This window comes from Taudactylus pleione, unplaced genomic scaffold, assembly GCF_031769625.1.
Source record: "Taudactylus pleione unplaced genomic scaffold, aTauple2 ptg000615l, whole genome shotgun sequence".
NCBI classification, from domain to species: Eukaryota; Metazoa; Chordata; class Amphibia; order Anura; family Myobatrachidae; genus Taudactylus; species Taudactylus pleione.
The window spans coordinates 5341692-5368672 of NW_028285017.1; the positions used below are offsets into that span (position 1 = coordinate 5341692).

At 43.0% G+C, this 26981-nt stretch overlaps 1 protein-coding gene across 1 annotated transcript in view; it reads right to left on the reverse strand.

Annotated features, from left to right (window-relative positions):
- Nucleotides 1-26736, reverse strand: part of RSBN1 (round spermatid basic protein 1) — a 41072-nt gene extending 14336 nt beyond the window's left edge. The window contains exons 1-3 of the mRNA XM_088454434.1: nt 26273-26736; nt 15937-16613; nt 7208-7345 (exon numbers count right to left, since the gene is read on the reverse strand). Of these exons, the coding sequence (XP_088310560.1) occupies nt 7208-7345; nt 15937-16613; nt 26273-26705 (1248 nt within the window). The 5' untranslated portion in view covers nt 26706-26736. The remainder of the gene's footprint in view (nt 1-7207; nt 7346-15936; nt 16614-26272) is intronic.
- Between the last annotated feature and the right edge of the window lie 245 nt (nt 26737-26981).

Sequence of the window (26981 nt, forward strand, 5' to 3'; positions counted from 1 at the left end):
AACAAGTGTGGACCCGTGACAGCTCCCCAGCCCTGAAGGCTGGTGTCCGTTTTAACAGGACCCAGTTCGACACCCAAAATGGACGACCCTTGTTGAGGTGGGTCGTCTGCAACCACCAGGCTAGGGACAGGCGAACCTCCGGAGTGAGCACCATCGTCTGGGACTTTAGACTCTGAGGCAGTACATTCAATTTGGACAGGATCAATTGCTGCAGAGGTCTGGAGTGAAACTGGGCATATTCCACCATGTCGAATACTGACACCATGAAGCCCAATAACCTCATCGAGACACTCTGTGACTATGCAGACAACAAAGATCCTCTGCTATCTGGAGTCCAATAAGGCTCCGAGGTGCAGAATCCTCTGAGACAGGATCAGGGTGGACTTTTGCCAGTTTATTAACCAGCCATGACGTTGCAGTACTGCAAGAGTCAGGTCCAAGTGGTGTAGAAGGAGCTCTGGAGATCCTGCCACCAAACAGAAGGTCGTCTAGGTACGGCAACATGCGGACTCCCTGCAGCCGCAGGTAAGCCGCCATGACCTTGGTGAACACTCGTGGTGCTGTCGCCAGGCCAAAAGGTAAAGCCCGGAACTGGAAGTGATCGTTGCGGATTGCAAACCTGAGGAACGGTTGATGGCGTAAAAGAATAGTGACATGAAGGTAAGCGTCCTGTATGTCCAATGACACCATGTAATCCTCAGGTTCCAGCGCCAGAATGATGGACCGTAGGGTCTCCATCCGAAACCGCGGCACCCGCAAGGACTTGTTGAGGGCCTTGAGGTTGATAATCGAACGGTAAAACCCATTGGGTTTCTGCACCAAAAATAGATTGGAATAGAAACCCTGGCCCCTCTGGGAGAAAGGAACAGGCACTATAACTCCAGCCTGGAGCATAGTGTGCAAAACCTTCCGCAGTTCCACGGCTTTGTTCCGGTCTAATGGAAGGCCCGTAGTGAAGAATTGGGATGGGGGCCTGTGCTGAAAGGAGAGGGCATACCCGTGAGAAACCACCTCGTGAACCCAATTGTCTGTCGTGGTTATCGACCAACACTGGGCGAACTGCAGCAGGCGGCCTCCCATTTTGGGATCCCCCAAAGGGAGGCCCGGACCGTTAGGCCGCAGGTTTGTCATCTGATTTAGGGGCCGGATATCTGGTACTCCAGGCCTGTTTCCTGGGCTTGGCCAATTTTTTGGGGCCAGCCTGTCGGGGAAAAGACTGTGCTTTAGGCCTACCCTGGGCCCTGTAAGGCCGAAAGGACGACGTACCCGAACCGGAAGGGACCGCAGCAGACGGGAGACATGCAGATTTGGCTGCCGCCAGTGTGGCTACAATTTTGTCCAGATCCGGACCAAATAGGACTTCTCCATTAAAAGGCAAAGCTTCCAATCCCTTTTTGGAATCAGCGTCCGCCTTCCAAGATCGCAACCATAAAGGTGCGACGAGCAGCAACAGCTGCCGAAGAAATCCGAGAAGCGAGGGTACTGATATCCAAGGCCGCTTCATTGATGCAAGTGGCCGAATCCCGGAGATTGCCTACCAACTCGGCCTGTTCAGCCGAACAGTCGGAATCCAAAGACGCCTCCAAACTATCAGCCCAGCGCTCCATCCTGTGACACCTGGGGAGGGGAAATAGGGAGACTGTGGGGTACCATCAGTTGTCTCGGGAACCACTGCGTGGGTGATGACACCACTGACTGCTGGGACAATCCCATCTGGGAAAACGCAGGTGGCAGAGCTAACTGGCCCACCAGGGTTGTAAGCGCTTTCGCGAAACAAGCCCAGGGAGGTTCCTGTATCGGAGCCGTGACAGTAATTGGCCGCGCCAATAAATAACACTGCCGACATAGCCCTTCCGCGTTACCCTCCACCTCCGCTATTGGTACATTGCACTTAGTACACATAAGCTGGAGAGGAAATTCACTCTCAGACATGATGGTAAGTATGTGACCCCTCTCACTGATACTAGTTAGTATAGTGGGAGAACCACCCTGCAATCACCACACCGCAAGGGCTTTAGCAGAAGAGGAGCAGGGACAGTAAAATGGCTGACAGTAGAAAGTGAAAGTACAGGCAGCAGACGCTAGCAGAAGTCACATACAATGCAGAAGAAATTAATCCCTGCACTATCAGCGCTGTTCCTCAACTACGCAGACACAGAGCCTGGTAGGACACAGCGCTGCATACACAGACCCGTAGTCAACGGAGGAGAGGTATGCCGGGGGGGGGGGACCCAGACCGCGATGCCACCGATCAGCAGCTTCCAACAGCGTTCAACATGCTTTTGCAAAGACTGCTCCTCAGTGGCCAAGAGGAGGCCGGCCTGAGGGAGGAGCGCTGCCACAGGGCCAATCGGCAGCGCAGAGAGGGCTGTGTGCAGCATGGGAGGCGCCGGCTGTGTACAGGGAAGGCGTGCTCCCATGGCATGCAATTAACCCCTGGGGCGCTGCAGCGCTACCGCTCAGCTGTGGTCCGCTGTGCCAGGGGGGTAGTGGAAGCGCAGGTTAGTTACCTGGCTCCACGCTGCAGCCAGTCCCCAGGGAGGCCCCTGCCTGGGGACTTTGGACCATGTGTTCAGCAGGGACCCACCGCGGGACCCTGCTGCCCCCTTGAATCCGGCCATGGTCCGAAACATCTGGGGTCACCGCTAGCCATGACCCCAGATTCTTGCCGGCATCCCCGGATCAGTTCCGGCATTTTGGTACCGGTGGGGTGTAGGGAAGACAGCATGGACGTCAGTAGTGACTGTCCATGCTGTACTTCCAGATGTGCAGCCACAGCTGCCTCGAAGAAAACTTCAGGGGCTATCCTTAGCCCCCCTCTAAACAGGTGCTCCGACTCAGAGCTGGGCACCAACGAAACTGAGATGCCTTGGCTCGGGGGCGGGGTATAGGAGGGGGACCCTAGTGCATCCTGGGAGGCTGAAAGCTTAACTCTATGGTGCCCGATGCCTGACGTCATCACCTATACCCCAAGGTATCCTGTGGAACCCTATGGACCCTGATGTAGAAATACCAGCGGTGCAGCCTGTGCATCACACCAGGGCCCTCAGCCCTGCTGTTGATAGTCTGACGCTGCTGCGGTTCATCATTGATCTGACGGCTGCTACCTATCTGGGATCGTCGCTGGTCCTGCATTGTAGCTTAGAAGCAGTGATCCCACTGCTGCTGCAAGTGTAATCAGCCCAGGAGACCTTACTAGCCTTGTATCCTAGAAACCTGTCAGTACCTGTGTGGGAAACTCATACAGCTCCAGTTGGTGACCACTGATCCTACACTGCAGCAAGTGACGGCGCACCCACCACTGCATGGTCAGCTGGGTCCTGGGAAGCCTGCATGTCATACAGCGCAGCTTGAGCTCAGCTAGCCAAACTACTCTGGCTGCGGATTCCAGACCGTGGGGAATTGGCCAGTAGTGCTGAGAATGCAGACGGGCCCCTGTGGCTACTGCAGAGCCATAAGGATGACAATTTAAAAATGCTTTGCATGCCCCTTTATCCACGAGGAGAAGTCTTACATTGCTACATACCTGGACTTCCTTTTACCACTTGGAGACTTTTTTGCAGCTATTATCCGATTACACCCCATACCTCCCCACCCAACTATGGGGTCCCCCTATTGTTTATTATTATTATCCTTTATTTATATGGCGCCACAAGTGTTCCGCAGCGCCTTACAAAGTACATAAACAAATAATTTGACAACTGACTTACAGTACAAAATAGGACAAGGACATGGATAATATACATTGATACATAAGTGACCATAACACCTAGATATACAACAGAGCGTAAGCAACCAAGTGTTAGGTGCCCTGGAGGGGGGTAAGAAGTAGGCAAAAGTAAAGTAAGGAGAAGCACAATAGGGTAGAGGCCCTGCTCGTAAGAGCTTACATTCTAAAGGGTTTGTCACTTTCTCCCTGTACCAATCACCATCTACCTCTGGCCGTCAACTTCTCCCTGTGCCCATCACCCTGTGTCTCTGGCCGTCACCCTCTGCCTGTCACCTTCTCCATGTGCCAGTCACCTCTGCCTCTGGTCGTCACCTTCATCCTGTGTCAGTCACCCTCTGCGGAGCCGCCAAGCAGCACGGCTGACATCAGATATTAAGTTTAAGGGGGGCACATATTAAACAATGGGATGCTGTCTGTATTGTTTGGGGGTCAAAGTGCACTACTGTGTGGCTTATTAACTCAGTATGGGGCCCTAGAAGGGAGGGGCCCACCACTCAAGTTCCAGCACTAGCCCCTCCCCTATCCAAAAGGAGTGAGGAAAACTTGATCAGAAGGCAGCATTAAAACAATTATAGATGTTGGTGGAGGATTAATAATTTTTATTTAATATATTTTACAGACAAAAAAAAATAAAAATACTCAAATAAAAAGCAATTATTGCATACTTGCCCACATTTCGGCAGGGGAATCCGGGAGGGGGCTGGCAAGTCAGTCCAGCAGGGAGGATGGGGGCGGGTCAAATAGGTGGAGCGGGGACGTGCTGACGCAATCGCGTCATAGTAGCCCCACCCCCCGCTTTATAATGCCCACATTACTGGAATTCTAAGGCAGGGGGCGGGGCTACGATGACGCGATTCAGCGCGAACCGCGTTATCACACCCCCGCACCGCCCACTTTTGCGGCTGGCGCGTGGGTTAGCGGGGTGCCGGCGTCCATTCCGGGGGACTTTCCTAGTCTTGCGGGGTGTCAGGAGCGGCACCAGATTTTCGGGAGGCTCCCGACAGTCCCGGGAGAGTAGGCAAGTATGAATTATTGCCTACTAGCTGGGAGGATACCTGGCGTTGCCCGGGTTGAAGACTTGACTCTGAAGTACACCTGAAGCTTTTTTTTTTTAAACATTGTCCTCGTCCAAAACCTGGATAACTTTGCAAATTAGGAGTAAATGACAGTGCAGGCACGTGTATGCCCATAACGTTTGGAATGGGGTATATCAGGAGCAGACTTCCTTACAGAATAGAAATCAGTATAGCTTCCAAAATCACTGGAGTGTCAGAAATCACTGCAGAACAGAGGGTGTGATTCAACTGCGGACGGATATGCTATCACAGCTGCTAACAGGTTAGCAGCTCAGACATCTGTAATATGGTAATGCAGTAGGAGGCGTTTCGTCTCCTCAATGCATTATTGATCTGGGCTCCGTCCAAGGACACAGTATGAGATCTGCAACACGGCTCAGTTTTGAGAAATGGAGGCCATTTCTGCCCACTCCCAGGCCAGAAATGGCTGCGACTGTCAAACACTGATAATCTGCTACCAGACAGAGTGGAATGTATCAAGTGAGGAGTTGCTCATGAGCCTGCCAGAGTATGACTGTAAATGAAGCCAGCCCCTCAGCCCCAGAACCTGTGTAATTTAAGAGTCTCTTTTATGGAGTTGTGTGGCTGTTTGAGACCCGGACAAACTTCAAACCTAGGGCCCGAATCAGCATGGATCGCAGTTGCAGATTGGCAGATTATTGCATGCACAGCGATTACGCACGCAGACAGGAGTCCATCACACAGCGAGTGACAGGCCGTGAGCATTTAGGGGTGGTGACAGGGGGAGTGGTTGTAGAAACGCAAGCGTCTGTCCGTTTGAACGCCATTACATGGGCGTGCACAAATTAGTCACTGCGATTGCCTATGCAGCTTGAGCCTGTGACGAGACTTGCAATTCTGCGACGGGTCAAACCTTCTGTAATTGTGCGTGACTGCGAGATATTACGAATGCGAGAAAGCAGTAGGGGATGTCTCTATGCTGGGTGAGCGGTGGCATGTATTAGCATATTATGCCTGCAATTATGGAGACATTTTCTGGCTTAGAATATAGCTTAAGGAGCGGATTCAATTAGCGGCGAAAACTGCCGATTTTCGTCAAAAAAAAAAAAAAAAAAAAAGTTCTCCACCTAAGAGCAAAAAAAAAAAAAAAAAATCCCTATTTTTGACTAAAAACGTGGTAATTTCTCTCAGAACCCTTTGGAAACCCCCTATCTCCCCTCCCATCGAAAAACGATGGGAGGGTGCTATGGATGCATCAAGTGTTTTAAACATTGGATGTGGCCGCAGCAGGTGCTATAACGTTTTTTTAAATTGCGCTTTTAAAAAGGCACAAATACTGTACACTTGTCCCCATTTTAACATACCCCCAATTTACGTGGAACAGGAATTTCCTGAAAAAATAAAATAACGTTTTCCCATATACGCCAATTACCGCTATTTAAGTCCCCAAAACACTTATCACACAAATTATACACTTCTAAAATAATTTCCAATGTACGTCAGCCATTTCTTGGGGGTACAAACGCAAATTTCTAACTTTCACCTATTTTTGCTCATTGTTTTTGCCCTCCCCCCCCTCCCCTCAGTTTTTGCCTGTTTTTTTGGCGACAATTGGATGATTTCACCTCTAATTGAATCCGGCCCTTAGTGTTCCTTCTGGGGTGGGCAGGGAGGCTCTCAGATAGGGACATTTTGCGGTCTGCGCCAGAGGTACGCATGCGGGCATGGTCACTAGAAAAGGGGGTGTGTCCTTGAGGCGCTCCCCTTTTCAACACTGTAGGGGAGTGTGCCCAGCAATCGCAGAGATGCTGGGCTGCTTCAAAGCCATCTGCGGTGTGTATAGATGCCGTACGCATGCGCATGGCATCTATTAACTCGCTAGGGGAGCCAAGCAGCCGGGAAGAGCCATGACAGCTCTGCAGCCTGTCATGCTGCGATCCAAGCAGGGCACTGGTAAAAAGCAGGGTGCATTCTAGCTTTTGCAAAAAAAAAAAAAAAAGAAGGGGGCAGGGCACCGCAAAAGTAGCCTGGCAGGAACGCTATTGATATCTGTGAGCATAAGGCCCTTACACATTGCAGAATTTTGTAGTCATGCTATGATTACTTGAAATCAAACTCACTTTGGTCACTCTTATTTATATTGTAATATTAAAGCCCATGAGATCTAAGCATACACAGCCAAGTCGCTCGCAGATCTTAGTGAGTCTTTGTACATTTAGACCACCAAAACTGGACGCTTGCCCAGACATCCTGGCAAACATGGACTTTGCCATCCACTGTATTTTATGCCAGATTACACCCAAGTATGTAAAAACTACTCAATGTCAAGTCTATTTAACTTATATCCAAATGACAACTGACTATCAACATTGGTGGAATTTTACAGGCTCAATATGGTTAAAAATTATTATTATTATTTTTTTTTTTTTTTTAAACAAACCTTTAAAAACGGAGATTCTTCCAACATGTCCAGGAACTCTGGGAAAAAGTCTCCAACCTCTTCATCAACTGCTCCCACCAAGCTGATTTGCCTCATTGGGCCAGCTCTATATGTTCCACAGCAATATGTCCTACTGACCTAAAGTAAAACACAGGTAACCACATCACAAGGGAAGAAACAAAGAGCAAGATACATATGTTCTTCCCTTCAGCTAAGAAATGTTAATGTGTTTAATCTTCAATAAGAAAAGCATGGCATGCAAGAGTTTATATGTTCTTCCCATGTTTGCATGACATTTCTACAGGTGCTCCCATTTTCTCCTAAAATACAAAGCTGGTAGATTAATCGGTTGCTGACAAAATTGAGCACTTATTTTTTTTTAATGTTCATTGGTTATCCTTCCTAATTTAAAATGCCAAATACCAGCACCTCGGTGTATGGTCATGCTCCATTCACACAATAGGGATAGAAATAAATGCCATTCCAAAAAAAAAAAAAACCACACACAACCCTTTACCACAGGATTTAAGTAATGGCGTTCTAAAGAAAAGATTCCTGTCCAGTCATTGCCTGTTGCAGCCAGTTGTCAAAAATCCTTTTCTAGGTACGGCCATTGTGCTTTGAAGCATTCCATTCCTGGATCCTCACAATCCTTGCCCCCTCCAGTCCTCTTGTGCACTACTGCAGATTACTGGGCACGTTTTGTGGCCCACATACTGATATTACAGTTTGTGACCAGCAATACATAGACATTACCTACACTGCTACTATAAGCTCAGTTGGAGAGACAGACACTTGAAATTTGCAAAACCCTTTCCTTCTCCTATTCACTTATATGCACAGCTGACACTTAGGGGTAAGATGGGAGTGCTATTAAGAAGTGATGTTGCCCATAGCAACCAGATTCCAGGTATCTTCTAGAACAGGCCTGGCCAACCTGTGGCTCTCCAGCTGTTGTGAAACTACAAGTCCCAGCATGCCCTGCAACAGTTTTAGCATTCCTTAATAGCAAAACTGTAGCAGGGCATGCTACAGCTGGAGAACCACAGGTTTGCCAGGCCTGTTCTAGAAGGTGCTGGATAAATGAGAAGTAGAATCAGATTGGTTGCTATGGGCAACATCACTTCTTAAATAGAACTCCCATCTTAGATAATTTACCCCCTAGACTCTTAAAAGTAACAATTACTTGAATGGAGTCAAATAGCAATGAATAAGCCAAACATAAAACATGTTATTATACATTTGTTATATTACATGTGGACCCTTGGACAGACATTTGGATACTTCAAGGGCCCATAAACTTATGAGGGGGTTTTGGAGGTTGGTGGCTTGGGAGTGTATGCATTGCAATAAGTCCGTAAAGTACACAAGTATAAGAGAACCCAATGAATGTTTTGAATGGTACTTATGTACTTTACGTACCAAAAGTTGTCCCCACCTAAAGAAGAAGTCGTACGCTTGCCACGCTTCGGTGGCTCGCTACAAGGTTATATTCCCCCTCTATGTCCACTTAGATGGTAGGGAATGACGGTGGACACAGGGAATGATGCTGGACACTGGCTAATGACGTCAGGGTCCTCTCCGTGAAGGGGATTTAGACATTACCATGATTGATAATATTAATAATATTTATTAAGTGTAGGGTTTTCTCTGCAATGAGTCCGTAAAGTACACAAGCACCTATGCTTTGATCGAATCTTGACAAAATCCCCTTGGTTTTATTTGTTGCACACACAGATTTGCAGTATATTAATGTTAGCGCCGATAGCAAAAGTTTTTCTGTTTTGTACACATTTATGGCATTAGTATTGCCATGCTGCTGGTACCACGTATGGCTCATTTCTTTTCTGTTTTGGTGGCTTGGAGTGTGCACTAGAAAGGAAGGGAGTTCTGTGCAGAAGACACTGCTGTACCAAGAATAAATCTTACCCGACAGATTCAAGCAGATAACTGTATGCATGCTGACAAGAAATTACTTCATAAGCAGGACCAACACTGATGCACCTAACCCCCAGCTTAAAGGCCATAGTGCCAAGTTACCTCTATTAATGCTTTAAATAGATTTAGTCCTGCTGCTGGACCAGAATGAGGTTTGCAACAAAGGCGTCAATGTCAGCAGTTTATACCATTATACTTTATCAGTTTTTAGAAATCCAATTTATAGCCAGGCTTCCACTTAAAAAATTAAACACGTATGTATAGCTAAATATGTACAGGGCATCATCTTTAAAGACTGGTGTTCGGAATGGGTAAGTGGTATAACAGAACTTGTATACAGCACAAACAGAAAGATCATGCCGAGGGATTTGCCAAAGTCCAGAGCAGCCATAGTCTAAAATACAAACTCACAGGGGTTGAAGCAAAGTTGGACTTACACCACCTCATTAATTTCTGATTTAAAATGGTGTTTAACACGAGATTGCTTGTCTCTTACAGAGGTGACCTCATACACCTAGCCTCACTACGCTATATGGATGATCTGACAACCCTACATGAGAACTGAGGCAGGATATGCGGATATGTGTAGTTCAACAGCAGCTGGAAGGCTGCTTATTGCCCACCCCTGCTGTAAAAACTACACACAAGTCAAAGTGAACACAGGGTGCAGCTCAGGGTCTCATAGCACGACCTTCGTATTTAATAGACCAATTGACTATTTTTAACCATTTAACAGCGCAAGTCAAGTCAGAAATTCAAAGTATTGTTGATTGCATGTATTTTATAGTGGTTATAAACATTTAGAGAAGACAGGTGTCTCCCATACTAACCTAAATAGACCATAAAAACTAGCTTCTGCACAATGGTTTCAGCTGAAAGGAGGAACACACAGCGGATCAAAGTTTAAAACGTGATAACAGACAAGGCAGACTGCAGAATTCCAAATGCCAGAAATTTACACATTTTGTCACCTTAAGAATATGATCCATGAGCGATATCATTAAGAGTTTCCCCTGTAATGCCAGGCTCAATGTCGTTAACGATATCGTTCAGTGACTGCACACTCCCTCATCTCCGTACTTGCAGAACCTGACGATATTGTCAAGTTGCCCTGCAAGTACAGGCGATGACACGCATAATTAACGATCCGTGGGAACGCACATTCAGGCATCAGCCACTTGCCTTCGCCTACCAAGTACTTAATCAGACAAGTACACACACTTTCCGCTCGCCCTGTTGTCCTGATGTCACAGCTAGGTGGGTATTTGACCTTGCCAGCCCAGCTGTGACGTCAGTTCCTGCAGCAAGTGTAAGGGCAGTCGGCGTACCACCCGTACACAGTCACATACACTGATATATTGGCCATCTAATGTACTGCAGTGTCGACGCAATTTGTCTGTGAAAACAGTAATTCAGACATATCAGGAGTACACACCCGCTGACGTACTCGCGATATATATCACCCGTTCGATTTATCAACCAGTGTATACCCAGCATTAATTAGGAGGTGCTTTAATGTAGGTTACGGTCCTCCTATTATACATAAATAGATTTGGCAAGGAATGGTGATAAGTAAATTGACATCCTACAAATACTATAACAAGAGATAATGTGACATGTGTTTGTCAATGTTTTATAAAATGCGATAATATTTTAGTTAGTCCAATTAAAATATTAATAACAGCAAATGCAAGACGTTGTGCATGTACCTCTTTATTGGATTCAAAACTTAAATTTCAAGGTACCCATGTTAAATACTATGAAGGTGCAAAATATATAGCACTCCCTCTCTGCTTATTTTAAACCAGATTCCCATTTTCCTGGAGAGGTCACAGGATTTAAAGTGCAGAGGGAAAGCAGCAGCTTGAACAACTTTGGAAGCCTAGTGCACTACAAGTGCGAGAAGTTCTCTGTAGCACAGTGTGGATTTTATATTTGCTGCAACAGGTCTGAAAATAAATCTCTCTCCATATACATACATACACCTATAGATTATAAACTTGCGAGCAGGGACTTCCTACCTATATATCTGTTATTACCCAGTTTTGTTCTATTAATGTTGACAATTGTAGAACACAACGGAATATGCTGCGCTATATAAGAAACTGTTAATAAATAAACATACTGTAAATCCGGCACTCACCATACCAGCAAACCAACAGGCCCGGGTGCTCAACCTAAAGGGTGTATGTAGGTTCAAGAAAGGGATGGCACTCCAGGACTTGTACAGAAATAAGGAAACCGGTACTTCAGAGCTCTGTGGCCCCTTTGTCAAGGTGTGAACAAAGAGGCCACAGATCAAAAACGTTGGTTTACTTTGTGACACCATTTAATACATTTGACTTATATCAATCTCCAAGTGCCGCAGCTTTTTTTGTCCTATTTCTACCTCTTCTGGAGGCACCGGAGCAAGTTGGCTGTCGTAGAGGAGTGCCGTTCCGTTCACCGATTTTTATTATATATATTACATACATACACACACTCTATTGGCACTAATAATTCTTTGATGATTGTATATGCAGCTGCAGTAATTGAGAGCTGTGGTTGCTCACCTGTTTGAAAAACTACTAATAAACCTAGAATAAAAAAAAAAAAAAAACATACATTTAATCACCTACTAAATGTATCTGAATAATGAACATAAGCACAGATAAATGATATGCATTAAATTGATATTTTTGTACTGGGCTAATACCAAATATCTAATATAAACTACAGTGTAGCAACAATGAAACCTAAAAATATCATAATTTCAGGGTTCTTTCACCACTGGAGGCTGAATGACTGAGAAAGCCTCCAGTGGTGAGAGGCGAAACACGTCAGATAACCCCGAAAAATTGACACCCCCCAATGGTCAAAGTTTGGATATCCATAGGAGAAAAGAAAAAGCAGTCGCCGGTCAATTTAATGCTCTTATATGGACAGTCTTTTCCCTGCTGGCAATACAAACAACCCGCAGCAGCTATAAGCACTGATCTCCTGCTAATGAGCGGTGAGCATACTGCAAGAGCACACAGGGCCGGCTTACCTGTTTTCAACCACAACGCAGATGGACGGAATATCGCTGTGGGCACATACAGATGGAATATATGCTGCGAGTACATACAAGGACAGCTCACTTGCTCATAACCGGATCATGATCATATACAAGATAATCAATCCAGGACCTTATCCAGCAGCATAATAGTGTATATATACCCAGCTATAAAATTCCTCCTAAAGAGACTTGCATATCAAAATTATATGGAACTTTTCTTGGCTATATGGTGAGAGTCCCTCACCCAAAGTCTGCCTGAATACTGATGAGGCGTTTAATGAAATTGTGATTTATTTTTATATGCATCATTGCTGCTATAGTTTATATTAGACATTTGTTATTAGCCTAGTGCAACATTTTTAATTGAATGCATATAATTTATCTTTGCTTATGTACATTGTTCAGATACATTTAGCATGTGATTAAATATGTTGTTTTTTTTAACTCTAGTTCAGACAGACAATATTATTTTGAGAGATGGCAGAAATTAATAAACAAGGTCATTAATTTTTTTTTTTTTAGCGCAGTAATAATCACTTGAAATAAATATCTACATTATGCAAAGCAGCATAATAATGGTACAACGAAGACCAAGATTTAGAACACATTGTCTTATTAGGTGTTATATGCCAGTGAGAACCTATATAAGTGAGCACTCCTATAGGAAATTTCAAATCACCAGTTATGGGAAATGTAAAAACCACCTAGAGAGTGGATAAGCTGTCCATAGCCACCAATTATATTTTACCTATCATTCTACAGAATAGAACAGATAGATGGCTAGAAGCTGATTGGTTGCTATGTGCAACATTCCAACTCTTTAGAAGTTTTAATACATTTCCTTTTAATGCTAACTGCAAGTACTGTAAAAGAAACTACTTAACCTAGGTTTAACCACACCCCACTGATGAAGTGCTGAGAAGTGAAACGCATCAGTCTGTTGCTTTAATGTTCTCCAGACAGAGGCTTCCATCCAGCACTCTTTCCCCACCCTCTGAGGAAGCCATCACGTAGGGATTGTTACCTTTTGTCCCACCACTCTACTCACCGATCCACTCTGCATAATTCACCTAAGGAGCCGCTTCGGGAATGCACTTGGAGACTGTATTGAGCAGCAGCAGGTAGCTCTTGCATGCTACATCATCTTCATTCATTTCAGTAATATCAACTTGAAAGCTGTGCCAGGTGGAAGTGGGCAGTCATTGGATGCTATATCATTTTCACTCTCCATCAGAGTTATACTACACAGCAGTGTTCTGTTAAGGACTGGAGTTTATATGATCACCAGACCAGCAAGCACCTCCACCAATTTTAAGGAGAGGTCAGCTGGGTAAATATACAGGAAGTCTGCACTCGTATTTAAATACTAATGGAGTTGTGACTGCAGCATGCTATGAAGGAGTTTACATCATTATAATAAAGTGGAGATTACTAATAAGTGAGAACAAAGTGGATTGGGACTAAGGGCCCGATTCATTACAGATCGCTATTGCGATCACAGCTGCATAATTGAACGCAGCTGTACTGTGTAAATATGCTAATGTTTGCAACCCCACAGCCAGCATAGACTCCCACTACCGCTTTCTCACATCAGTAAGACCTCGCAGTCCTGCGTATACATCAGTAACATCAGCCCCTTCACGCAGAATTACAGCAGCTCTGACATGTCTCAGAAATTGCAAGAGAGTCCTCAACCTGCATATGCAGTCACAGTGGCTAATTTATGCACGCCCATGCACCGCCATTCAAACCGACAGGGCACACCTACGTTTCTCCAACCACTGCCCAGTCACCACCTCCAAACGCTGACATCCTGTCACTGACTCTGCAATGGCTTTGTATCTGTGTACACGATCGCAGTACGCACCATCAGCCGATCTGCATACGCGGTTGCAATTGCATTCCGTGATGCATCAGGCCCTAAAAGTATGGAATAGAATCCTTAGTATTTTTTTAATGTGTGTATAAATGTATTGGTTTTTAGGGATATTTGTAATAAATAACAGATTCATGTATTGTGTGCTCCTTGTAAATATATTAGCATGTAGCACTCCCTGAGATATAATTTCTTTTATCTCGTAACCATTGCTATTTGTGTTCTTTGATCAGCAGAATTAGAGCTAATATTTGAGTAGCTGCTACATTAATTTTTTTGATTGAGACAACCTTTTTAACTTCTAATTTGCACCTACATTAATATAAAATGTGCTCTTTCCCTGTTAGCTGAAACCATCGTGCAGAAGTGTAGTGCCTGGTTCTCACATACAGGAATTTATAAACTATTCAGGTAATCGGCCATGGTTTCCTTTTCACCACTACTTTGAGTATTAAAACATTCATGCGCTGTAATACACAAAAAATAATCTGAATTTAAAGGCGGCGCTGGAAACAAAAAGATGAAAAAAAATTCATATGTAAAAGTCAAAAGAAAGTCATAAACGCAAACTTTTTATAGTCTCCTTTGATTCCTTATTCCAGTCCCAAATTTCCATGCAAGATCAAGTTCTGCTGGATTCCTCAATGTTGTATATATCCGGAAACCACATAAAAGGCAAAAACACACACCAGAATGGTATCTATTAGATAAGTTTCTCTGTAGGAATATCTCCACAGTGTAAAAAATGCATACAACACCAAACCCCAATCCAGAGGTAGTGGAAGTACACACCACAACTCACTTATACGCAAGTGGGGGAATTCACATCTGGGTTTCTCTGAAAAACTCCCTCCAAATCCAACTACAATATCACAATTCTTTCACAACGTGATGAAGAAAACTTCATTGGGTGTGTACCCTACTTACGGGCAGGTGGAGTATCTTGAAGCTCATCAAGGTTTTTTTCTAGTGGTGACTTCTCAACAAATCTTCAAAGGTTCCAAAAGAGAACATGGTCCCAGGCAGATATCACCTCATATGCTTAACCTGGTATAGCAGCTGATGAAAATAAGTCTTCAATTTTTAACGGCATCAGGGGATGTTTGTTATCTTTTGGAACCTTTGAAGATTTGTTGAGAAGACACCACTAGAAAGAAACCTTGATGAGCTTCAAGATACTCCACCTGCCCGTAAGTAGGGTACGCACCCAATGAAGTTTTCTTCATCACGTTGTGAAAGAATTGTGATATTGTAGTTGGATTTGGAGGGAGTTTTTCAAAGAAACCCAGATGTGAATTCCCCCACTTGCGTATAAGTGAGTTGTGGTGTGTACTTCCACTACCTCTGGATTGGGGTTTGGTGTTGTATGCATTTTTTACACTGTGGAGATATTCCTACAGAGAAACTTATCTAATAGATACCATTCTGGTGTGTGTTTTTGCCTTTTATGTGGTTTCCGGATATATACAACATTGAGGAATCCAGCAGAACTTGATCTTGCATGGAAATTTGGGACTGGAATAAGGAATCAAAGAAGACTATAAAAAGTTTGAGTTTATGACTTTCTTTTGACTTTTACATATGAATTTTTTTCATCTATTTTTGTTTCCAGCACCTTCTTTAAATTCAGATAATTTTTTGTGTATTAAGTATTAAGAGTGAGGTGATACTCTTGTTCTGAAAGGGAGGAAGGCTGCAGGTGTTGCGCACCCTTTTCTACATATTTTTTTGTTTGATTCATGCACTGTAGTGTGCTCCCTTCTCATTCATCTTTTTGCCAAGTCCGGTTTTTAGAAAGCTTGTAATGTAAGTGGTTATAGGATTGTGGAAGGCAACATTGTTTCTGTATATACACAATAAAATAGGTTGCACATTTACCTGTGTATGGAAGTTTGCAATTGTTGTGGTCTCTATATCTTTCTTGCCAAGGATCTCCATTTTTACTGGGGTGTTTGGGAAATTGAAAGCAAAGTAGTCCAGAAAATCTGGTAAGTAAGCAGCTGCGCCATGCACTATGGCTAGGGCGTAATAGGCTGCACTCTTGTCATTTTCATTAAAAGTCCTTTCTAGGAACTCCTCAGCAAATCTCTCCATCTCCACAGGAGACAAAAAGGAGAGTTCATCCATGTATGCATGTAAAACTGGGGCACCACCATTTGACTGATTCTCCTCATGCATTAACCGGCTAAATCTGGATTCTGCATTTAAAGTACTAGTACGGATACATCGCTCCTGATGAGAGGCAAAAGGCATCTGGACCTCTTGGGGGACTCTGTATTCTTCAGTACCCAAGTCAGACCGGCACAGCTGTTCATCCTTCAAATATCTGCATGACTCCTTGTTCACTTCTACCTCTGCTTGGTCTAGGACTTCTTGGTTGATGCGAGTCAGTCCAGCACAAAGAGTCTGCACCTCTTTGTTGTACATTTTCAACCGTTGGCCCCTCAAGTCATCCCGATGTTTCTTCTTCTTCTTTTTCTTCATCTTCTTAAGGAGCAAAGCATTGTCATCATCCTTTATCAGTCTCTGGGATTTACCATTTTCATCTGGAATTTCTTTGGGAAAAAAAAAATCCATGAGGTTGGTTAACATATCTAAAAAGGTACATACACACGTAACGATTTTGTAACCAACGATTTTCTGTCGGATTTTTCCCTTGAAAAAGAGAACGATTTTTTGAACGATGAACGAATAATGTTCCTTCCCTTAATGAAAATAGTCATGATGGACAGTCTGAAATGGACGATGAACGATAACTACAAATGGGAATGCGCATTTGTGATTATCCATAGTTATAACTCATAAACTGAACGATTTTACGGTAACGACAAATCGTTCAAAAAAAATAGTTACGTGTGTATGCACCTTTAGATGTGAATATCAAAATGCACACGGTCACCACATTTCATGATAAATAGACTAAAGACAGTTGAGCACATACTAGGTCAGCTTAGATCCATAGCAACTAAGGTGCATACACGGGACAATTTTCTCCCCGAATGAAAATCATCCTGCGTGTCCCCGGCAGGGGTCTGCTCAGTGTTGTTAATACTGTGCACAACACTGAACCAAATCAATAACAATTTAATTCAGTGACGGGCTCCCTCACTCATCCCCGAACATGTTGAGCCTGACTTTATCATCATCATGTTGGACAGGAAGTTCGAACGATGAACGAAAACTACAAACGGGAGCGCGCATTTGTAGGTTTTCGTTAATCTTTATACCTCACAAAGTGAACGATTTGTCATTAAAGACAAATAGTTCACAAAATCGTCCAGTGTGTATGCACCACAAGTCCTCCCTATCGTTCAGCACCAACATGACTACAAGACTTACCACTGTACATTGAAAAGAACAGGACAACAGAACCAGCCATAGAGAACAAAACAGGAATTAAGCAGAAATCTGTCATATTGCTTAACAAAAAATGAGAAGTAGCAATCTTTGCAAACAAATAGTAAAGACTGCTGTAGTATGTCTTGGTAACCAGACTGGCTTAAAAACATAGCTACTTTTCAAATGGCGTGTATTTTGTGCCATGGTTTCCAATAGACTAGAAATATTTCAAAAAGAAGAAGAATGCTGCCATCATTTTCCACAGTGAAAATGTACACAATGTATTTTTGGACTGGAAAGAGGTGGTGGCTTGTGACAATTAAATAGAGGGGAAAAGAAAACAAAAAAAAACAAACACAAACTAGCCAGGTGGTGTGAAAGGCAAAAAGTACTAGAAATCCACAGTAATAGCGCTAAAAATGATACAGAGTTTATATACAGTATGTAACAATATATATATATATATATATATATATATATATATATATTCTGGTATTCTTAAGCATTGTACGAATTGATATATTTATATTCAATGGGTGTATAATATATATCTTTATATTTTCACTGCATATTAGGAGATAAATTAGAAATGTAAAGACATGTTACCGTATAATTTATTCATACAACGCGGACATTACAGAAATAAGTGAATGCTTTTGCATTCCCAGTCTGTCTATACTGTAGTACTATGCAAAGATCAGATGAATTTGATATAAGATCACTGAAATAAGCAATTATTTTTTTTTGGTCTTGTTGGAAAATGTTTATAATTCAAGTACTACTACTATCTTGTCTATGCTAGTCTTGTGTCTTCTGGTTCAGGCCTGGCCAACCTGTGGCTTTCAAGCTGTTGTGAACAAACAAGTCCCAGCATACACTCCCACCGATTAGTTTCATAATGTGCGGCTAGTGCCGTATTTTTGAGGGAAGCACCAGAATATGGGGGTTGGAGGGGGGGGGGGGCAGGGGAGGTGGTAGGAGAAGAACTTAATCCGGCCATACACTGTGCGATATGCACAGTGCGACGCTCCGGAATATCCGACATATCGGGTGGTCCCCACACACTGTGCGATCGGGTGGCTGACCACCCGATATGCCGGCTCCCCCCCACATAGTGCTGCATGGGATCACACATCGCATCCCCAGATTGACTGAACCTGCAGTAAGATCTGGGGGTGGATTGTAAGACCCCACGGGTGCACGCTCTGTCAGATACCATGCCCATACACTGTGCGATATAGCAGCCAAATCTTACCAATCCTTCAGATCGGCTGATTTATCGCAACATGTATGGGCCACTTAACTCTTACGGTGCAAACACACGGTCAGATTTGTTGTTAGATATGAACGATAATGATTTTAAAAATTGTTCAATCGTTCATATCTGAAAGAAAATCTGACATGTGTGCCTGCAACGATGAGCGTTCCCGCATGTCTGAGAACGATATCAGACATTGTCTGCGTTTGCAGTCAGATTGACGATTTCATTCATTTAATACTGTCTGAAATCGTTCAAATCGTTGGTCAAATAGTTCATCTGACAGATCTGACCATATGTATGCACCATTAATTAAGTGAAACAGGCTTTCTATTACATGGTTTGTGTTAAGGTGCCCATCCACTAGGTAGTTACATTGAGCGATTAAACGATATTGTTCGATAATAGTTTGAAAATAGTTTGCAGATTGTTTAAAAAAAAAAAAAAAAATGTCTAAAACGACCAGCGATGCGCGCTCCCGCTGGTTGTTTAGACATCCATCATCGGGCAAACATAACGTCAGGGTCAGAATGTTTGCAGATGATTGAGGTGCCTACACTGAACGACTGCTCATTCAGTGTAGGCACATCATAGACTGACAAACTACTGCATGATTACAATGTCGTAATTGTGCAGTCGTTTTGAGGTCGGCTAGTGGATGGGCAATTGACTACAGCTGTATACACTAGCAGATTTTGCTGCTTTCAGTTTACCCAATGTTGGCAAATGCAAGAACCCCAGCATAGGCACACATCCACTAGAAGACAGGCAAAAGACTGCACAATTACAACATTGTAATTGTGCAGTTGTTCGTCAGTCTGATGTGCCTGCACTGAACGACTAAAAATATATATTTAATACCTTATGCAGCATAAAAACAAATAGAATGAAGTGAATGTGAAAACAGATGATAAATATCATGGGATATCCACAAAAGGAAACAAAATATATAAACTCACTGTGGCCACAGGAAAAAAACAAAAAAGACAGAAAATGAATGAACACTATCCCAATAAGTAAAAATATATAAATTGTTCAATATCTCACAGCAACTAGGGAGATGCTCTATTAAATGTATCCTTAGATAACAGGAAATGAGATCAGTTGAAAAACAACCAAATGGTTCTCATTGCAAGTGGATACTTTGAAATGCATAATACAAATAGTCTGTATTGAAAGGCACATCTGGGTACATGTGTCTAGCAATCTGTGACTTTATACAGCCTCCGTTATAAGACAGTTAAATGCTACCGTGGTGGTGCTGGCACAGTGTGGATCTAGAAGAGGCCTCTCCTGAATTGTCCGGCAAGGGAATCCTTAAGATCTGGCATGCCTTCATGCGTGGAAGTATTAATTACTATGCCCCAACTATATCTATCTATTTTCAGTACCAGTCAAAAGTTTGGACACACCCCCTCATTCAATGTTTGTTTATTTTAATTATTTTCAAAATAGTAAATTAATACTGAAGACATTAAAACTATGAAAGAACACATATGGAATTATGTTGTATACAAAACAAAGTGTTAAACAAATCAAAATAGATTTTATATTTTAGATTCCTCAAAGTAGCCCCCTTTTGCCCCCTGATGACAGCTTTGCACACTCTTGGCATTCTCTCAATCAGCTTCATGAGGTAGTCTCCTGGAATGGTTTTGAATTAACAAGTGTGCCTTGTCAAGAGTTAATCTGTGGAATTACTTGCCTTCTTAAGGCCACCATACATTGCAAATTTCACGATTTCTGCAATGAATTGCTAAATCGATTGTGGCAATTCTGCAATCAATTGAAAAAGGGAAAGATTTATATACACAATCGATTAGAAATTGCGCGATTGCTGCAATCAATTGCTGATGTATGGGGCCTTTAATGTGTTTGAGACCATCAGTTGTGTTGTGCAGAGGTAGGGTTAGTACACAGTGGACACCACTATTTGACTACTGTTGTAATCCATATTATGGCACCAACCACTCAACTCAGTAAAGAGGAGCAACAGTCCATCATTACTTTAAGACATGAAGGTCAGTTGAAATTTCAAGAACTTTTAATGTATCCTCAAGTGCAGTTGCAAAAACTATCAAACGCTATGATGAAACTGGCTCTCATGAGGACCGCCCCAGGAAAGGAAGACCAAGGGGTAAATTTACTAAAGTGAGAGTTTTTAGAAGCAAGTTTTAGAAGAGATGTTGCCCATAGCAACCAATCAGATTCTACTTAACATTTAACTAGCACCTTCTAGAAGATAATAGCTAGAATCTGATAGGTTGCTATGGGCAACATCTCTTCTAAAACTCACTTCTAAAAACAATCACTTTAGTAAATTTACTCCCAAGAGTTACCTCTGCTGCAGAGGATAAGTTCATTAGAGTTACCAGCCTCAGAAACCACTACTTAACAGCACCTCAGATTAGAGACCACATAAAGTCTTCAGAGTTCAAGTAGCAGACAAATCTCAACATCAACTGTTCAGAGGAGACTGCGTGAATCAGGCCTTCATGGTCGTATTGCTGCGAAGAAGCCACTACTGAGGATGAACAACAAGAAGAGGAGAATTGTTTGGGCCAAGAAACACAAGGAAAGAACATTAGACCAGTGGAAATGTGTACTTTGGTCCGATGAGTCCAAATTTGAGATTTTTGGTTTCAATTGCAGTGTCTTCGTGAGACGCAGAGAAGGTGAGCGGATGGTTTCTGCATGTGTGGTTCCCACAGTGAAGCATGGAGGAGGTGGTGTGATGGTGTGGGGGTGCTTTGCTGGTGACACTGTTGGTGATTTATTCAAAAGGCACACTTAACCAGCATGGCTACCACACCATTCTGCAGCGCCATGCCATCCCATCTGGTTTGCGCTTACTGGGACCATTATTTGTTTTTCAACAAGACAATGACCCCCAAACACACATCCAGGCTATGTAAGGGCTACTTGACCAAGAAGGAAAATGATGGAGTGCTGCGTCAGATGACCTGGCTTCCACAATCACCCGACCTAAACCCAATTGAGCTGGTTTGGGATGAGTTGGACCGCAGAGTGAAGGTAAAGCAGCCAACAAGTGCTCAGCACCTCTGGGAACTCCTTCAAGACTGTTAGAAAACCATTCCAGGAGACCTCATGAAACTGATTGAGAGAATGCCAAGAGTGTGCAAAGCTGTCATACAAGCAAAAGGGGGCTACTTTGAGGAATCTAAAACATATTTTGGATTTGTTTAACACTTGTTTACAACATAATTCCATATCTGTTCTTTCATAGTTTTGATGTCTTCAGTAATAATCTACTATGTTGAAAATAATTTAAATAAACAAAAAACTATTGAATGAGAAGGAGTGTCCAAACTTTTGACTGGTACTGTATATTTATTTTTTATCTCACTAATAAGCTTTTCAACAGCCGGGTTACGTATGCATTGTGCAGGCTACAACCGTTTCTAATTACTACCGCCTATTTAAGTCATGGAGTAGAGTGAGGGGTTTCACCTCTGAGGAAACAGCCGGTCACTATAGGCTGAGAAACGCGTCAGGTTCTTACCCCCGCACGCTGTTGTACCCCAGACTGTCACGTTGCACTTGTGCTGAGTGTCCAGCCGACTCCGGTTGTATTTCCGCATGACGGGACATTCATTCATTGGGCACATTCTGTGCCACAGCGGTCTGTGCGTTTCCACGCTACACAGCGGTCCTCCATTCCACACTTGAAGACACCAATATTGTCACACTCCAGACCTTAAGGATTTACTTGCCAGACAATTCAGGAGGCCTCTCCCAGATGCACGCTGTGCCAGCACCACAACGGTACAATTTAACTGTCTTATAACAGAGGCTGTATAAAGTCACAGATTGCTGGACTATAGACACGTACTCAGACGTGCCTTTCAATACAGACTATTTGTATTACGTATTTCAAAGTATCCACTCGCAAATGAGAACCATTTGGTTGTTTTTCAATTGATCTCATTCCCTGTTATGTAAAAAACATTTAATAGAGCATCTCCCAAGTTGCTGTGAGATATTGAACAACTTATATATTTTTACTTATTGGGACATTGTTCATTCATTTTTTGTCTTTGTTTTTTTTTCCTGTGGCCACAGTGCGTTTATATATTGTTTGTTTCCTCTTCTGGATATCCCATGATATTTATTATCTGTTATTTTCACATTCACTTAAAATTCTACTTATGTTTTTATTCTGCATAAGGTATTAAATATATATTTTTAGTGGTTTTTAGCGCTCCCAGTTCTCTTTTTGAACAGGTTCCATAGGGGTCAGCCTCCCCTTTTCTGGTGATCTGCTTTTAGATCCACTACATCAGATCATTTTTGAAGAGCCCACCCTTTTTTTCCTTTTGATGTCTACACTGAACGAGCAGTTGTTCAGTGAAGGCACATCAAATCATCTGCAAACATGTTGAACCTGATGATATCATCAGGTTGTACAACATATTTGTACGATGATAGATGTCTAAACGACCAGCGGGAGCGCGCATCGCTGGTCGTTTTAGACATTTTTTTTTTAAACAATCTCCAAACAATTACGATATCGTAATCGTTCAATTTAATAGTCTAGTGGATGTGTGCGCAACAAAAACTCACAGTATTTGGCACAAATTAGTAGAAAGATGGAACACAGCACAACCATAATACAACAAAAGTTTACACAATCATCATCATATGCTGACAGGTGGTTACACTGGGTACATATTGATTTTTTGCAATTTAGATCTGAACTGTCTGAATAAAAAGCCAACTGCTCCAGAAAAAGGGTTCATCAAAAGCAAGACTAAAAATGAGGATGGTGGTCCATTGTGGTAAATCTATGAACCACGATAAGAAATAATCAGTATTACATGTGCAGAGTTTAGAAACATAAAAATTTAATTGCAGATGGCGTTTTGTGTTGTTTATTCATACACAATAAATAAAGCCAAAGATCATGCTTTGCCACTAAAAGTGTTGAGATTAGGAACCATTTTCTCACTAAACAGACAATTCTGCAAGTGTTTGATATAAATAATTTTGTTACTAGATAAATTCAGCTTTCAATTTATTTATCACACAATATGCATCTGAATGGGCCATATTCAATTTGAGGCGAAAAGTCCATTGCCGGACTTTTCACAGACATCGGAGGTTTTGGAAGTGAAAACTTATCGCGCTCGTCCCCGCGATTCCCCGTATTCAATTTCATTTAGGCAACATTGGGACCTGGCGAAAAAGAAAATTGGCAAAAAGTCCTGTCATTTTAGGGGAAATCAGCCCGACACCTCCAAAAGATGCTCTGACATGGGGGGGAATCACTATGGCTACCCCCAAATAGCCCTGCTAAAGGTATGTGGGGTCTTTAAACGGTCTCAGTTAGGTGCTGTATAGAGTCTTTGGGAAAGTGGTGAAGAATAGCATTTAGCAACTTTTTTAGGGAAAAATAAGGTGTGCCATCAAATTTGGGGTACATGAAAATGGGTACTAGCATATTTTAAAGTGGCTGTGTAGTTTTAAAAATCGTGAAAAATCCACCTGCCGCAACCACCTGCAATATGTAAAAAAAAAACAAAAAAAACTGCCCCCCGTCCCCGAATACGACCCTATACATTACAATGTCAATCAGAAACGGTTCACAGATGGAAAAAATTACCCTCACAAAACATTCTAGAACTGAACCCTGTACAGAATCCAAAATGGCTTTAAAAGTACAATTCAAACCAGAAAGCAGGAATTTAGGAGCTTAATATCTCGCACACAAAACCGGTTTAAAATTAATAAGATCAATGTCACATATTGTGAACATTTAGATCTAGTTTTGAAAGCATGTCACACAAACAAGCTGTATAAGCTATTTAAATACCAAAGCAGCATTTTCACTTGGAATGAAACTGAAAACAATCCTGAAAATACTTGTATGAAGCATCTGAAGTTTTAGAAGTAGTAACAATATGCTGCTATTTAAATGCAGATGTGACACCAGCTTTACACCCACTATACATGCAACACTTGTGCAAAGCATACAAATTAATTTAGGAATAAAACCATTATATTCTTAATTGCAATTAAATTAGGGGCAGTGGCCTTGAGGTGCCTGAGCATTGTGACTGTTCCTGACAACTCACAGCCTCCAACATCAGACAACTTACCTTGCATGGAGATGGGCAAGAAAATGTTCAATGCTAGTTTACAGTAATCCTCCAAGATGCATGAAGCTGCACATCCATGTTAACCAATAATCCCATATGCGTCAATACTCATCTGCAATATCCATACTTTTAAAGAAAGACACTAATTAAAAAAAGCCCAATTATCTGTATAAGAGTGTATTGTATATATACCAAATGAACAGTTTAACCCAAGTTGTGCTATATATTTAAGGTGGGTATGATGCAGGTGGTACAGGTCCATCTTCTACAGTATATAAAATAGGCTACTGATTCTCAATATCAATTTACAGCCTTTATTTACATTAAAGCATACCTTTGTATCAACTTTTATGCAGGGGTTCCCCGAAACATGTAAAGTATTCAAGGGTTCTTCCCAGATAACATGGCTGAGAAATGCTCTATTAGTGGATGTACTTGTGTACATAAATATAGGGGATATTAGAATCTTACATTAATCTATGGGTTGTATGCCAGAGTTGAAGAGAACAAGAAAAAAAAAACCTAAAAAGAAACTCAAAAAGGGTCAATACAAATACCCACGAAGGGTGTTAAAACGTTGGCAACAGCACCACATATCGCACCCCCCCCCCCTCAGCCCGAATAAACTCATATTAGCTCACTGGCCTTTGGGGCAAAGAACTTTTCAAGCAAATTCAGGCAGCCATAAAGTGAGGCTGTTGCTGTGCCAAGTCACACTCACAATGTACTCACGGGTAATTGGATTGACCCCAAACAATGGTGACATTCAGAATTGAAAACAAAAATGAAGACTGAATTAAAAGACAGTTCTATAACCCCGATTAGTACCTTGCTGTCAATGATTGCTCTCTTATACAGATAATAATCGGGGAGAAACATAATTTCAAAGCCATTGTTGGCTTTGGATATGCAGTATTAAGTACTACTTAAAATTTAGTAAAATACTGACCAAATGCTACAAACCAAAATGTTGCAGTTTTGTTAGGAAGAGGTTATTGAAACAGTTAAAAGCACAATGAAAACACAAAAATCAAATAGGCAAACAAAGCAATTAAAGATAGTCACGTTAACAGCAAAGTACCATTTTTTTTTATTTATATAAATACTTCTAAGCTACGCTATATAACTGACACACAGTACATGCCTGCCTGCCTAAATACACTACAGGGGACAGGACAGACATGATGAACTCATACGCTCTCCATAGCCATTCATTGCTCCTGCTGTCACATCATGTAGTCACACAGTGAAATAAGACAGACACTATAGGGACAGGCTGGCCATAGCCAGTGCAGGAATGTGCATTGTGCAGTGGCGGCTGGAGAGGCTCTGGAGGATTACAACACCTACGAGGATCTCTGCAGAGTATTCTGGGACTTGTAGTACCACAACAGCTGGAGAATCACCATGCACCCACCTCTGCCTGTCATACCCTGAGCCTAGCCATGTGCCTATACTGCCCAGTGCTGTCACACCCCCTCCCAGGCCCCCCGTTCACCTTTCCTGGCAGGTCGCAAGGGGCTCTCTCCCCCTCCATTCTCCTTCTTGACTCGGTGCTTCCTGTCGCCCTTGTCCCTAGGCCTCTCCAGCTGAGAGAGGGAGAAGAGGGCCTGGCTGATGGGGGGCAGCGGCGGTGCCGAGGCGGTGTTGGGCAGGACAGGAGGAGGTAACAGCAGGAGCTCCTCTCGGGCATGGCGGTGGTGCTTGTGGTGGTGATGATGATGATGGTGGTGATGGTGACAGCTGTGATGGGGGTCACCGCACAGCTTCCTCCGCTTCGCCCCTTTCTCGGTCGGGTCCTCCCCAGCTTCCCCGTCACCTTTTTTCTTCCTCTTCTTCTCCGAGGACGGCGAGCTCTCCCTCCGCTTCTTTTTCCGCCCCCCCTTGGCTTTGTCCCTTTCCTCGACGAACGTACCGAGCTGCGCGGCCATTTCCCTTAACGACGACTTTTAAATGGCCCAACGTCCTGCAGAGCGCATGCGCAGGGCGATGCGCCGTGTGGGATGTGTAGTCTTTCGATCCACCTATCGGAGGCTCCCTGAAAAAAGAACGGCGCAAGCGCATCGCCGCGAGGCCTCACGGGAAATGTAGTTCGGCGAGCGGAGTCCTGTAGTTCGCTAAAGAGGTTCGTGCCTGAGCGCACGCAGTAGATGACGTCACTACTGTCTTGTGTTTAACTCTTCCGCTGCCGATTGTTTACATTCTTG